The sequence below is a fragment of the Saccostrea echinata genome, unplaced genomic scaffold (genome assembly GCF_033153115.1).
Source record: "Saccostrea echinata isolate AGI-Se365-2 ecotype Australia unplaced genomic scaffold, CSIRO_AGI_Sech_v1 ptg000003l, whole genome shotgun sequence".
Lineage (NCBI taxonomy): Eukaryota > Metazoa > Mollusca > Bivalvia > Ostreida > Ostreidae > Saccostrea > Saccostrea echinata.
The window spans coordinates 10,392,643-10,409,295 of NW_026889752.1; the positions used below are offsets into that span (position 1 = coordinate 10,392,643).

The 16,653-nt window shown below is 33.3% G+C and overlaps 2 protein-coding genes and 1 long non-coding RNA gene across 7 annotated transcripts in view; all 3 read left to right on the top strand.

Annotated features, from left to right (window-relative positions):
- Positions 1-3,001: 3,001 nt before the first annotated feature.
- Positions 3,002-7,742, top strand: LOC133178453 (uncharacterized). The gene is made up of 5 exons (XM_061313150.1): positions 3,002-3,677; positions 3,865-3,975; positions 4,132-4,254; positions 4,514-4,660; positions 5,810-7,742. The coding sequence occupies exons 1-5, from the start codon at positions 3,002-3,004 to the stop codon at positions 7,717-7,719; spliced, it is 2,967 nt and encodes a 988-aa protein (XP_061169134.1). The 3' UTR covers positions 7,720-7,742.
- A 3,173-nt stretch (positions 7,743-10,915) lies between these two features.
- LOC133178871 (uncharacterized) lies at positions 10,916-11,653 on the top strand. Its single transcript, XR_009720057.1, has 3 exons — positions 10,916-11,056; positions 11,159-11,241; positions 11,517-11,653. It is a non-coding gene; the product is annotated as an uncharacterized LOC133178871 (long non-coding RNA).
- Positions 11,654-16,384: 4,731 nt separating this feature from the next.
- The window catches only part of LOC133178567 (anoctamin-1-like), a 61,842-nt gene continuing 61,573 nt past the window's right edge, over positions 16,385-16,653 (top strand). For all 5 annotated transcript variants that reach the window (XM_061313282.1, XM_061313281.1, XM_061313284.1 and 2 more), the window contains exon 1: positions 16,385-16,470. In XM_061313282.1, the coding sequence (XP_061169266.1) occupies positions 16,419-16,470 (52 nt within the window). In that variant the 5' untranslated portion in view covers positions 16,385-16,418. The remainder of the gene's footprint in view (positions 16,471-16,653) is intronic.

Here is a 16,653-nt window from a genome sequence, read left to right on the forward strand (position 1 = left end):
TTAATTTCTCTTGGGCGCGGACGTCAGAGAAAGTTCGATTCAGAAATGAACAAAGCCCATTGAACGTTGACGGATGTATACGAGGGTTGTCCCCCCAAAAAACGCGAACATTTTCAATATTTTTTGTTTCACTAATATTTTAAAGTTAAAAATTGGCATGCATTAAAATCAACATTTTTGAAATAATTCACAGAAATTTCAGTAAATAATATCCATAAATAACATTTTTTTCTTTGGTAAAGGAATCATTCAAAACAGCTGCCGGCGCAACACCGACGACGTCAAAACGTAATTCTTGGAGTTTTTGAATTTGTTCAGGAATAGTGCGTCTTTAAAAAATCGTTCATGCATAAATTCGATAGTGCATTTTATTTTCTTTTAGTTACCGAGTTATTAATTTCACACGTGTACTGCAGTTCAGAATAAATCAAGGAATAAATTCTTTTAATAAACAATTTCCCAACCTCGATCATAAACCTAACTGCTCGAATACTTAACGGTGGTCTCCATGCATGACGTCCAGCTCTAGCCTTTTCAGTTTATCGTCTTTTTTGTCGGCCAACCAAACGCTTCTTCCATCGGATAACCAGTTCATTCATATTTGAACCTCTTTTACTATGTACTAACCTGTGATCGATACATGTATTTGTACATGTGTCGTTCCCTCGTTCCCAGCTCTTTTTCCGTATGAACAGGAGTCAAACCCCGCTCCACACAACACAGAGTGATAATTTGGTGCGCCGCATTACCGCTCGACATCGCCGTTTTTGGCAATATCTAATTAATAGTGTTTGTGAATATAACGTCATATTTTTGCTATTAATTATGAAGTAAGTGTATTGATTTTTTTTATTTTACACACGAGTACTCTAGAACATAAAGGTTCTAAGGATATAATTTTTGTCACATTATATATCCGTATAGCCCGGTAGTAAAGAAAACATTGCTGTCAATGCTATTTTTGATTGTCAAGAAATTGCCGTGCACCGGCCACCGATATTTAACACCCTTTAAACGATGTTTAAAAATGCAAATGGCATTGAAACCTTATTATATTTAGCCAAAATTACAAAAATATAATTTCCCAACTTTATGCCAAAAATGAATAATTTTGGTCAGATAGTTTATGAAATATTTAAAAGTTCGCGTTTTTCACAACCCTCGCACATTTTCATTTTCATTGTTAAATTCTATAAAATTAATGATATAGATTATGATACAAAAAAAAGAAGGTAGACTTTGGGTTAGCTTGTTTTAATTATTATCAGTTTTTAATCGTGCAGGTTCCAGGCAATGCATGATGGGGGGGGGGGGGGTGCATAGTGCATGTAGTTTTAAATCAATTTCTTAGTTTAAGCATCCATTTTAGTGTTATTAAGAAAGAAAAGAATTGCTTCCAGAATAAGGTAGTGAAAGCCATGGAAAACAATTCAAACTGGAAATTCAAAATATTTTTATACATGCAGTACGTATACCCTAAAATGTAATTAATGATGTCTACCATCAAAGCAAAACTAGATTAACATACTGGATTCAATCTCTCTCACTCTTTCCCGGGGGGGGGGGGCTGTCTAAATCCGCGCAGTTTCTCTCAACTATCGTAGTTTCATGTGGTCATTATCTCACCTTTCGGCGCGGTTCACGTGCACAAGCGGCACTTACACGTCTATCATGTAAATTATAAGAATTTACTGTCATACCTGTAAGCCAATGAAACCAAATGTTTGCAAAGAGTTTATTAACTGAAAGTTGTGAGTCTTACAGATGATCGTATAGTGGCTCTCTCCTAGAATGTCGCTCCGAAGAGCCCCGCTCAAATGATGCGGCCCAGATGAGAGCGCCGTAGATCGTATTTTATAATGTACAATACATAATACTCATTTACGTATGAAATAGACAAATCAGATTCAAGTAAACAAGTTATTCAATAAATTTGTACAAAATCCTGGAATTTTATAAGGAATACATTTCTTAAAGTTTAACGCCTCCTGGGTAAATAAAGTGGTTTCTTTCCTTAAGTGAAGTCTGTAGGGGGATTTTGTGTTTGAGTGGATTCTACGTAAGTGAATTAGCTTTGAGCATCACAAACGCTTTAAATACCACAGTAACTTATCTTACTTATTGAGTGAATTTTGCTTTTGTTTTCGAAATCATGCAAAAATTGCAGATCGTGTGAAAGTAGGTCAGTTATAATTTTTAAAAAATTTCGAACATATCCAATCTTAATTTACCATTTAATTTTCATTTTATTTTTGGGTTTGTGTATATTTTTCATCCTCGTCTTTCTACGTTAATATTTCCTGAAAATAAAGTTTAAAGTCTAAGTGGTGTGATCTTAAAATGATCGACCAAAAAAAATATGAATATGATAAATAAATAAAAGACATGTAAATAAATATACGTGTGTATGACAGGGGCCTTATTTCATAGCACATAGCAGAAAAAAAGAAGTCGCGATCGAAAATTGAAGTTTTGAGGACTATACTTACATCATTTGGTTACTGTTTGTGAACCCATAATCTCAGAAATGTCTCTTAATGCTTACGTTCCAGATATATGGACACTAAAGAAAAAAGTATTTTTTCCAATAAATCTGTACAATAAAATAGTATTTTTTTAAGCTGGTAGGTGACAATTTCAAGTACTTTAAGTACCTCTCGTAACAAAAGAGTACAATGTACAAGTATCTTCCCCCTGCCACTCCTACATGTATTTATCCTGGAAGGAAATTCATATCACAGATTAATTATTCTTCTTTACATCAAGCACGCTGTTTTACTCGTGATGTACGAATCTCCCATCTCTTTTCTGTAAACAAATGAAAGTCATCATATGTGTTTCATTTTGCAGAGAGATAACAACTGTACTTCCGAATTTGTACGAATTACAAATAGAAAGCCAGAATTGCTCGTTTTGTTCCAAATGGTGATGGATTTTTCATTGAAATTATGAGAGTTGAATACACCAAACTTAACAACAGTTTTGCCAAAATATCTTGGAAATGAATGATATATTTGTCGGACGAGTGGAATGTACTGAAAATCTTAAAGTAGCTTGGAATCATGGTCAGAACAGAATTTTCGGAATTTATGGTCCTAAGAGTGTCGGCAAAACGAGATATGTGGAGAACTTTCTTCGAATTTTGAGGACTTCTGATAAAAATGATCAAGTGAAAGTACTCGCTCTTGATTTCCATTGCATCAAAAGTTTTAAAGTGTACGTTGAAACTGTTGCTGGGTGTTTAAGCATAGAGGACTGTGAAGCTTGTTCACATACAAATTGCAGATGCATACGAAAGATAATCAAGTCTCTGAAAGACAGTGAGGATGTTTACATTTTTCACCATGACCATCAAGAAGAAGCCAAGTCCAAACCAGACTCGGATGGAAACCTTACAGATTCAACAAACCAAACCCTCTGGGATCAAATATATGCAGAAGGCGTCAAACCATTGCTTACAGAATGCAGCAACTTTTATCTGATTATCTCTTCCACAGACGAATTTCGTTTTGCAGAGTTGAGGAGGGTTTTCTGGATGCAGAAGATTCCTGCTTTGACGGAGAGTGAGTCGATGGAACTGTTAAATGACGTATGGCCTTCCTGCACAGAAGATGCGAAGTTGTGTCGACAATTAATCTTACTATGTGACGGTATACCACCAGCTATTATCAATGCAGGTAATATTTTTTTTCACAGGGAAAATTTTTTCAGCATTTTTTTAAATTGTTTTATGCATCTCTTTACCTTTACTATAAATAAAACAGTGCAAGAAAAGATATACATGTACCCAAATGTTAGCTTTTGTAAATGTAATTATATCTAACTTTTACAAGAATACATCCATAAATTATTCGTATGTTTTAGGTCTGTTGATGGAAGATAATGTTATATCTGTTGATGTGGTTATAAAGTTAATGGTAAAACAGATTATTGAGGTGCTGAGCGATGAATTCCTTCCTCATCCAGAAAGGATAAGTAAGGTTTTTTTTTATCTTATCTTTAAGTTATGAAATATTCCTTTTACCACAGGAATTTATTCTCTTCAGTACGATTCTTTTGATTATGAAATTATCAAGACTTTTCTCCAAATACTGACGTATTTTTTCAGATCTGTACTTTTTCAAATTATAGACACACAGTTGCAAAATCGGTGGAAACATCTTAGCGAAGAACAGAGCGACAACTTAGTGAAGACTCTTGTTATTATTAAATATACGAGCCAATCGACGATAGCAGCAAACGCCAAACTGTTTAGTAAGAATCTGTTATACATGAAGCATGTATAAATCGAGAGGTTATGCTTCAAGAGTGTTTATGTCCTCTAAAACTTTAAGCTTTAGCTGACATCTATGTCATTTTTATTTAATTGTTTACTTAAGTATTTGGAATTTGTTTTTATTTTTGCGTTTTACGTAGAATGTAGTGTTTTGTCCTCAGTGGGCAATTACGATGAATAATTTAACAGAGGGCAAAAGGATCTTTTGGTTTTGCATATTACTTATCTCCTTTCTAGAATGTAACAACGTTGCGGAATACAAATTCAACCACCTCCTTCCCCTGTTGAGAAGAAATTTGCTATCGTACAACAAGGATAGCGAGACTGTTTCCCCTTATCCCTTGATTCAGCACATCTTAGAAGCTGTCAATTACATCAAAGCAGGTATAATTAACACAGTCATTAATCGTTAATTATGATTAAAGTTTTGATTCACCTTATCAGAATGCAATGAAAAAGTTACATGTATATTGTCAATCAGTCGTTATTTAGCTTCTTCTTTTATATTTTTACATGCATTCATGCAGCATCAAAATAATTGTTTTCGTATTTTTATTCAAATATCTTTAAACTTATATGGTCACTAATTTTGCTTATATTTCTATACAGAAAATATTCATTCTAGGGTATTTTTCCCTTCCTAAATTGAAATGATCCTGAAAATTACACAGATCTCTTTGTAAAAAGAGAAATTAAGTTAATACTTTTAGCAATACAGTGTATGAGCATGATAACACAAAAGAAAGTATAATTTATTTAGGTTTGTTTGTTTGTATATTGTTTAACGTCCCTCTCGAGAATTTTTCACTCATATGGAGACGCCACCACTTGCCGGTGGAGAGCTGCAAATTTTGTCCTATACTCGGCACATACGGCCATTGAGCAGTGAGGGATCTTTTTCGTGCCAGCACCTACTGCGACACGGGACCTCGGTTTATACGGTCTCATCCGAAGGACCGGTCTCCACGTCCCACAGTGGGATTCGAACTCGCGGCGTAAGGATCAACTCCTTACTTCGCGACTCTAGAGCAGACGCTCTAACCACTGCGCCAGGCGGGCGACTAATTTTTTTAGGTATAAAATCGATTAATAAAACATGCTGGACTACGACTTTTTTTTTTCTTTGTGTGTGTGTGGGTGTGAGGGTATGTGTGTGTGTGTTAAACATGTTTTAAACATATTTATACCTAATTTATTTAGGTATAAATATGTTTAAAACAGGTTTAACACAAAAAAAAGGTCGTAGTCCAGCATGTTTTATTAGTCGGAAAAAGTATATCGTTTGGATACGGAGGATATATATGAAAGAAAGCTTTGTTAATCCTTACATTAAGCCTCTATCTCAACATACACATCAAAGTGAGTAATACTTGTCTTTGGAAAGTAAATTTTATTCAATACTGAACCACATCTTTACTTACATCACATTATTAAAAATACGCAAAATTACAGACCATGTCAATTTTCATGGTTTGTAATTTTGAATTGAAGAACAATGTAAATATTTCTTGCCTTATCTCAATTTGAATCTAGATGAAATAAGAGAGGGACTTCAAGAACAAATCAAAGCCATACTGGAGCCACAGTCGCAAAATGGAGCGAGCAGTTGCAAATCCTTATCTCTTTCACCAAATTTTGTTGACTTGCCAAACGATCCCTGTACATGTCCTCAAAATTCTTTTCCTGTAGCAAATCGAGCTAACCCATGTGCTTTTCAGGGCAACATCTATCAAGAACCCTCGCATGAAAAGGAAACTTTGAGAACCAGAGGTCAACGCGTAAGTTCTTTCAAAGCCCCGGTGGAAAATGAAAATTTTGAAAAACCAACAAATAAATCCTATGGTGGAAATCAAGTTCAAGAGATAAGATTGGACGATTCTGCAGACAGGACGTGTAATCCAGAATGCAGACAAAATTCTCTCATCACAAAAAATTTGAACCGAAGATCTCTGGAGAAAGACAAAAGTTATGAGTGCAAGGACATATTTAACACAGGATTTTCTTTAAGCCCTGAACACATGCCTTTAGAAATCAAGCAATCTCAACTAAATAATATTGAGAAAAATAATCACGAGACTTGTCCAACGTTTCCTCAAGAGAATGAAGAAATTTACCAATCAATTGATGAAAATACATCCCTTTCTTCAGAACATTCAGGGGATTTGATTTCTCGTGGTCCCAATGTATCTCAATCGGGTAAATCCCAGACAATCTCTTCGATTGATAAATCAAATCTTGGTCCTGATATTACATTATCAGGTGAATATGAAACAAGAACGACAGAAAAACCTGACGATTCATCAGCCTTGCCATTTCCTGAAAAATCTACTCCAAATCTCCAAAAGCATTATACTGACCAGTATCCAGATGTAACTTTATCCGGCGTAGGAAGCATATCCAAGGAAAAATCTGGAATTCAACTATCCTCGTCATACTCTAGTGAAAATACTCAAGATTGTTTAAGATCTGGTGCTGACAAAGGTCAGGGGGTAACTACATGTATATCAGGTATAGCTGCCAGCTGCGTTCATAGTTCACCAAACGTTCGCAAGGACAATACAGACCAAGGTCCGTATGTGACAATATCTGGTGTTTATCAGACGATAAATTCGGAAAATGAAATCCTCACCAAAGACCTTCGTGAACGTACTGTTTCAAAGTCAGAAGATAAGGTGGCCAATATCCAAGGACAGTCGATTCCAAGGATTCCTATTGTTCCAAAATCACCTGTTCAAGTCTCCGAGGAAGCTGATGGTGTGAATTGTACATTTGTGAAAGGTGGCTTCTCTTGTCCTCATGGTCATTTACACACAACGGCAGTCGGTAATGAAACTGGCATACCTTCAAGGAATGTATCTTCCAACTATTCGGGGGATTCAAACATCAGAGAAGGTTCAACTCATACAAACAATATGGGTTTTATCATGCATTTGGCATCACCTTCCGAGGAAACAGTTCCTCGGTCTTGTCTGCCATCTTCTTTAAACAATCAGAAATTTAATTATCAGAATTCTTCTAGTAAAATAGAAACTTCAACGTTTTGTCAAAGTACAAAAGAAGCAACTGGCATTCCTTGTAAAATGGGTACTGAAAACCTTTCGGGTTTGCGTCATCGACCACAAAATCATTCAAAAACTTCACTTGAAGATAACACTAAACAAAAAGGCACTCAAGAATCGCAATCGACCATAGTTTCTGCAGAATCAAACGTCAATGCCCTCAATGCGAACGGTTATACATGTACACCGCAAACTCTTATGGCAAGTGGCAATACCACTTACAGAGAACATGAGAATTTGTCTTCAGAGGAGTCCGTGTCAAATTTAGGTGCGACAGGATCTACCGAAAATGAGAACCCTGCATGTGAAGACCATGATTCTGGTACATCTATCAATTCTTCTTTTTTCTCAAAAGCTTTTGAATTATACAAAAGTTTAGAATGATAAATGAATTACAATATATTAAAAAGAACTGTCCAAGGTTTTTAAACTCACACTGTTTTTATTGATGTCTTTATGAAATGGACTTTGTTAATTGCTTTTACTTTTGTATACTTATTTGATCTCAGTTTTGCACGTTTTAAAGGGATTACACTACTGTGAATGGCATAATTTCTTCCGTCAAAAATTTTGGTACTTTAAATTTTTTTAAGTTATCATATAAGACATGTTTATGTACAGTATATACAATGTAGTTTTTTTTTCTTTACATGTGTATCAGTATTACTTTATTCCTATCTATAGGTTTCCCCTAAATGTTATACAAAAGTATTAACTGCAAGTAAAAGTCGGGAAAATTTTTTACATTCTTGGTGTTGGATGATCATCTTACACTATAAATCTATGCATGTATATTTTTACAATGATTATAATATGTCATAATGACACTGCTATATAGTTTTGTTTTATACAAAGACCTGTTTTTGTTGTTTTTAATGTACAACTTTGAACGCCACAGATGCTTGTTTCATTAAAACCAGAAAAAAATTGTAGTTACTTTGTCCTCTGGAAGATAATTTGCCTCATAATGGACAGAAAAAAATTAAATGTCGAAGATGTGTTTTGTCTTTCCTTTATCAAGTCTTTTGTCTTTTTAGTTTCAATGATGGACTGCATAGTTAGAAAAGTCTGATAATTGATAAAAGTGATAATAATTTCAATAATTGAATAAAAAGGTTTCAAACTGGTTTTAAGACACCCCTCCCCATACTATCCAAAAAAAGTATTTTGACTTTGACACCTATTTAAACCAGGGGCACAATCGATGGGTAGATGGGTATGCACGCTTTCGCTGAGTTTAGAAATGCAGTTTTCCTTGTTTTGTACTAGTTTAGCCTGCACATAAGTCAGTGAGAAAAAAAATAAATGCATCCGTGTCTTTTAGGAGTAAAACAACGGATTATTTTATAACAAGGTGTTTATCAATAAGACTGTTCAAGATTCTGTGACCCCGTTTTACCACAGAACTTACGATTAAGACCAACAATAAAAATGTTTCAAACATCTTGCCTTACCTAATAATTTTTTATTAAAATTGCTGTCGAAAAATATCTTTCCAAAATCTGAAAAGAATAGATATATATACCTTTTTCACGAAGAAAATAATTGGCAAAAACATTGGGGGGGGGGGGGATTTTAGTCTTTAGTTCTTTTGTTAAACGGGCCCCAGGTCTATATGTACACGTTGGGAGTTTTTACACGATTAAAAATGAAATCCCCCTGATATGTAATAATAAAACAATGAAATCGTATCACATTATATCAATTATCGCTTTATAAATACAGTGTAAATCTTAACAATATATAATTCTTATAGATAATTAATATATTGATACTAATTGATCATAACGGATCTCATTCAAGGGAGATAACTCAGACAGGTACTACACTGTAAAAATTGTGCTTAGGAAATAAACACTTCCATTACGTGTTTAGATCTAAACATGTTTGATTTTGTGTTTAACAACTAAACACTTGAGTCTTAATGTATTTAAAATCTATACGCGTTTAGATATTGAACATGTTTTTTGTTTTAAATTCGGTCAAGTGCAGAGTTATCTTCCCGGAAATGATATATATTTGAACGTTTATAAGCGCGGTTGTCGAAACAAAGAAAGTCACAACAAAACAGTAAACGATATTTTCAAGGAAACTGGTGAGAATTTGAGTGACAGTGATCGCAGAAATAGTAAAATACACATGAAAGGCTTTTTGTTACTTCTATAGAGGGTATGTATGCTTTTGTTTAAATAAAATTTACATGAAGAGCAAGGTAAACAACATTGCTTTTTATATCCAGGATGTCTTTGGATGTCATATCATGTTTTCCCTATTGAGAGTAAATATTGAATCTAAAGATGCATAAATATCGATTAAAACATTTTTATTATATGCTCAATAGTTAATGTAAAACTTTAGCATGTTTAGTAAGGAGCACATACTGCTACTTAAATGCAACGTACGTTCTTTCTTACAGGTTAAATTTATTGGATAGACGAGAGAAGGAACTTCGAAATTCATTTCTGTTAATGAATGTGGAAGATGGATTATACATACTGCCATAGAAAATACTAATAGAAATATTCCATCACATTGTAAGAAGCACACCATACATTTGTACCTGGAGTCTACTGTCTTAAAATGCAGACAATTCAACAGCTGGGTGTTTCTAACTCTTTAGATACAAAAAGGATGATATGTCAAAACTTCTGTAAGACTGTCCAAAAAATGAAAATCATTCACAGAAGAAAGGAGTTCCGCCGAACGATGATTCCGTGAGAACACTTTACTGTGCATTTTTTTTTCAGCATTTTAATATGATTTTTTATAACTAAATAAAACTTATAATGAAACACGCCTGTTATATTTTCAGTTTTCTTGCAGATCCTTGTTTAAAACATTGAAATGTTTAGGTTCTAAACGCAAATCTAAACTGTTAAGAATTGTGTTTAAAATCTAAACATGTAAGCATTTAGGTTCAAAACACTTTCCATTACGCGTACTGAAATTAAACATGTTTAGAATTTAAACGCATTTAAAAAAGTGTGACAAGCTTGTGTTTAGAAATGTGTCTATCGTCTAAACACATTTTGTACAGTGTACATTAATTTTATCCCGTATATGTGCGTAAAAATACTATTTAGAACGAATACCGGTAGTCCTTTGCCATTTTGTGTGGTAAGGCTACATATAAGGAATATTTATGGCTGCAAACGTTTTCATTAATGATATATGGTGTTGCTCTTTCTCAACGAGACAAAGAATGTCAAACCAATCGATGACCATCAAAATAAAACAAACCAAAACTAACTTGACAAACAAATTACCAAAAGCATTCAAGAAAACTTTATACCTTCCTTCTACCCTATGTTAATTAGTTATGTTTACAGGTTTACGTTTAATATAATGAATATATAAGGGTGGATCTAACGTTTTATAAGTAACAATCAATAAATACATGTGCGTATAACTATATTTTTTATCCAAAGTTATTTTTATTTAATTCTGTATTTTCAAAAACATTTTAATATAATTCACAGTATTACATCTATATTACCAAACACTCAGGGTATCAACACCTTCTTAGAAGTACATTTAGCCCAAAGCGGGATATCTTTACTTTGCATTATGACGTCACAATACTTACAGCGTCATAATCTAATCATTGTTAACCAAGACCTACACATATATTTTTGAGGATATTTCTGGGGGCATTTTTAGACAAATAGCTCGACTGACATTATCTTTTTATCTACTGATTCTGTTCTACGTGCTGCAAAGGGTAAGTGTACGTAATAATGCTCATGAATTTATGTTTATTAATTCTACAGTTTTTTGTTTCGTTGGTAAATTTTCATGCTTTTTTAAAAATTAAATTTTACAGCAGAATTCCAGCAGTGATGTTTCCCTGTTGGTCCTGGGTTGTAATGGGAATTATGGAGATCAAAAAATGGTTGGAGGAGAAAGGTTCGTGGGATAAGCGTATTTGATTCACTGTGGAACTCAACAGACAAAACGTTAACATTTTCCAGTTAAGACTGAAAATTATTAGTCAAATAATTTCCAAATTAGGTATATAAAACGTTTTTAATTGTCTGTTATCTACTCAATAGTGAGTATTCTCTCTCTCTCTCTCTCTCTCTCTCTCTCTCTCTCTCTCTCTCTCTCTCCAGACGTAAGTCAAGAAAAAAAATGCAATTAGATGCTTCTGAAACAGTATTCGTCCTTCTTTAACATTTCAGAAGACAAGCCTAAAAGGCAGTATATCATTAACCCAGAGGATTTGGGTACAGACGTGGACACCGGTCTCCGTGAGGAGGAATTCGATGCTTATGTGTCTGAGGAGATTGACAATATTATTGCACAGATTCAAGCTTCTCTTCAGAATGATTAATGTAATTTAATTGTATTAATTTAGTATTGTATTAATTTTGTATTGTATTAAAGATATTTTCAGAATATACATGTAATAATGTCGTTCTCTGGTTTTCACTGTAGTGTCCAGCTGGACAAATTTACACCAATGAACCAAAAAGCGTAAGAATTCTATAGATAATATTTCGGTATGTTTGATATTGCACAGTGCAAATATACAGAGTGGCGTTGTACATGTAGTTATAAATGTTCTTTTAAGAAAATGTGAAAACACAAATTAAGAGCATAACTTAATTGATATACATGTAGATACTTATAGATGAAAGGCCGAAAATATTCTAAATAAAATTATAAGCCACCGATCTTGATTTATGACATCTGTAAGTGCTCAGCTTGCTGTGGTACAATCTCTTACTAACTGCATGTACATACAGATCAAATTTATTGGATTAAAATAGAGGTTAAATGGGTAAATTGGATGGGGGATTCAACGACCAAGTTGGTAAAAATTCCCATTTTCATGAAATGATAACCGTTATGAATGTTGGAATGAGTGTATATTGGAAGGCGCGGTTCTAGGGCTAGAAAACCGAACTAAATTATGAAGTACACAATTATATAGATGGTTGTACTGCGTATATATTTGCGCCCTACGACCTGTATATATACACCCGCCTCTAGAAAAACTAGAACCTTAAACATTTTACATTTCAAAGAAAATAAAAACAAATGCATGCAGACTAACTTGGTGGGTTTTTTTTTAAATCAAGGGGTTCCAAATGGAAAATGAGGCTACATCCCGGCACATAGCATCGTTTTTTTTTTTCTTAATTTCAGAATGTACCCCCCTCCCCCGAAAAAGAATGAAAGAGAGAGGGAGAGAGAGAGAGAAAGATATATTTTGTGGTTGTGTGTGTGTGTGTGTGGTTGTGTGTGTATGGTTTGGGGGGGGGGGGGGTCCTTGGCAAAACTGAGAGCCTTTGGTACAAGCAACCTTACTCATGCTTATACAAGTAGCTCCCCCCCCCCTCCGCTTTCAGACTATTGCTTCGACATTAACATTCTTGGGTTCCCTTCCTTCGGGAGTCTCAACGCTGTATTTTCTTTGGTACTTCTGGTTGTTTGGGTTAAAACTTATTATAATTAAAACATTAATTATGTTTCTAGATATTTTCTTTGTATACACAAATAAGTCACTCTGTCAAAAAACCTTGTTAGATTATTATGTAAAAAAAAAAAAAATGGTATACAAGTCAACAAAGTTATACTGATGAAAAATTAAGCACATATGTAAAACTCAGACAAAATTGGGGTTACACGTATGAGAATAATTTATCAATAGTTATAAATTTTCATCAAAGAAAATCTAGATCTCTTTGTAAATTAAGAATTTCTTGTCATAGATTGCAAACTGAAGTGGGAAGATTTACCATTCAACATCCCTCGAGAAGACCGATTATGTAATATATGCAATTCTAACAGTGTAGATGATGAAACTCATTTTTTGATAACATGTAAAAATATGATCATCAAAGAAAAGAAATTTTTCAGTCAATTAAAAGTAAATTTCCAAATTTCTCGGCGTTAGATGATGAACAAAAACTTTTTTGGTTACTCAATACTGAAGAGAAAGAAACTTAATTTTGTGGGCAAATTCATAAATGATAACATGTTGTAGTAGCCATACATTTTTATATAAAGTATTCCTTTTAACTGAAATAGTACAATATTATTGTTGAAATGAGCAAATTGTTATACTATCCATGCATTGGCATATCTTTTCCTTATTTTTGTAATAATTTCATACTTGTCAGTTATGGGCTCTAAATCATAGGCACTCCCCAGCTTAATTGTTAAAAAATATAGATCTACTATACTGTATGTTTATAGTATAGTAGATCTATATTTTTTAACAATTAAGCTGGGGAGTGCCTATGCTATAAATCAGAAAATAGATGTTCTGTTCTGTACTGATGCACGATATAAAGGTCACTAATGTTACATTCACCCTCTTGTGTCTCCCGCTATCCAGGATAATAATATAATAATTAAAATAGATTACAGTGGTGATACCAGAGACTCAAATACGCATGCATGCGTTCGCGTAGCATCTGTATGAGCCTCTCTGTATCTTGAGATGACCCCTCGTTTTCGCAGCACTTTCAATATCAACAAAAGGGGGCGCTGCAAGTTACTTCCGTTGGAGAAAAAAAAATCTCAAAGGCAGGTACCTTGGAAGGTATGTAACCTTATCAATTTAATTGTAATAGAGGGATTTTAGAAAATATAGTGGAAAAATTGTTTTTAATAGGAATTTGATCCTCCTTTTCATTTAGATAGTTTTGATTTTTGCAGCGTATAGCTAGCTGAAACATGTCAAAGCATTGTGTCAGTCGCCTGAGTCGGTCTCACTCTCAGCAGCCTGAGAAGGGCATGACAGAGTTTTAAGACGCGCTTCTATTATATAAACTTTTTATTATGGCTCTGACAGAACTTTAGGGTCTTCTAGATTCTGTATGAGACTTGGTTATATTTTATATCAAGCTTATTCTTTTCAGAATTGAATAAAACATGTTCTATGGTGTCGTAGTACCTAGACACCATGATTTATTCAATTGTTGTTTAAATCTTTATTGTTTACAAATTAACAGTGAACTAAAGATAATTATTTATAATGTCATTAACAGCCTTAGTTGCAGCATAAGAACATTAATTCTTACTCAAATAATTCAACTTGCAAGGGACCCCATTTAAATAAATACTTTTTAACCAACCACATTGTCACAATGCATCAAAGGTTATTCTTAAGCCATTGTATAACATATTTTCGCATGAGTTCAGTATCAGATGTATTTAAAATATGTAATTGTTGATAGCTTTCTTGAAATACAATGAACAAGAAAACTTGATACTGTGAAAAGCCTGTGAAGTTGTAAATACAACCTCACACAATAATAAGTGACAGAGCTCGCATTTGGAGACAGATTGGTGGATGTATTTTGTTATTTTGAAACATTGAGTAATCATTTGAAACCTTCCAGAGTATCTCAAGACAGTCATGTATGTGAAATGATTAATAATAAATAATTTGCAATAAACAGAATGACACAATTAAGATTTAACTTTTGGTCCACAAGGTAAGGTGATTGTGTTGAGTTTTTGGAGGGAATTTTCAAATCCTTGCAAAATAAATAAATATTCTGTAATTTGGGAGAATGTGTGTATATAAAGGCAATATTTAAACTTAAGTTGAATCAAGATTTTGATAATTTGGGCAATTACAAAACATACAGAACATATTATATTTATAATAGAAGTGGAGAGAAATGCAATGGACCAGACAGAGATTCGAACCTGGGCCCCCTGAATCTCCAGTCAGGTGCTTTAGCTACCAATTGAGCTATTTGGCCATCATTGATTGAACCCCTCTGACCACCACACATTTGATTATCTTCTGAATCATCTTTAAGTTGATAAAATGGTATAGACAAAGAATATGAAAATGGAAGGGGGAGTGGCATGTTCACTTGATAGCATCAAGAACATTACAATTTCTATAGTTTTAAGCAAACTGTAAATGAAAAATTTTATTAATTAACTTCTGTAATATCAAAAGGCACATTACTTTATCATGTTTATCGAATTATCATGTTCATTCTTATAATTTTAAACTCCTACCGGTATTTAATTTACTGTATAAATTATGTAGAACATTGCTAATGAAAAAGTTTGTCCGACTATGACTTTCTGTGTTTATGCTTCTTTCCATTTCATCTATATTATATATGCACTAGTAATGTAAAACGTTGACAAGTAAATTTTCATCGTATTGACTCAACAAGACAGCTCAACGACTTAAGATTTGTGTATTTGAGTGTATTCCTACTTCATATCTCAATTTGACCACTAACATTAAATGTATTTTTAGTGAGAAGAAAAGAATTTTCTAAATGCTCTTTTTAAAAAAAAAAAAAAATTCTAAACACGTCTTAACTTCCGAAAACACTCAGTCACAAGCAAGTTTATCACATAAATAAGTAAATCTCTTCCTGCTTTCGATCTACTTGAGTTTTAAAAAAAATTTGGTATAAAGTTCTCTGCATTGTGCTATGTACAGTTTTGTGAGCATAGTAAAACCATACATATATGAATGAATTAACACACATGTGAATGAAAACTTTTTATAAGTTTTGGTTTAATTAATGAAGCTTAATTAATTTAAAAGTTCTAATACATTTCAAATGGAGTTTCATGCCAGCCTACCATATCAGCTGTTTAAAAGTGATCTGAAGAAGTCTAGATACATATTTATTGCATCTTTAACTGACTGTCAATAAACTTTTATTTCAGCAAGTGTGCAAATTTGTAAAGCTTAGTCAATAGTGTTTTATTGACTATATAATCTTATGTCATGACATACTTGACATATGCAGTGGAATATCTATAAAGAGAGAAATCCAAGATATTTAAAAAGTAAAAACTTCCTTAAGCTTATGACCCATTAATTCAAACTCCCCTGAAATAATCTTAAATTTTCAAATTAGTCATAATGATGTACCGTAATAATCATGCTAAGAAAGTATATTTTGGCATGATAGTCCATAATATGTGTGACTACATTTACATGCTTTAGATATAATGTTCAATGTTATTAATTTTTGTCTAAAGTTGTACTGCAGTTCATCTATGACACACTAATACTGTGTTACTCATACACCAGTAGCAGCTATTACAATAATAAATTATGTTTTTCCAGCTGTGAGCTGACAATGGCGGAGGGAAAGGGGGAGAAAATCCCAATGCTGGAGAACAAAGAAACTGGTATCTTGATCAATTATATTCTAAATGTACTTTTCTGCATCCAATGGACAACATCAGAATCTTTTTAAATTTATAACATATTATGTATGATATCAAATTATTCCAATTTCCTGCGTTAAAATTTGGCAAATTACTGCATGTGCATGTATGTTAAGACTTTAAAAGTGAAATTTGAAAAATCAG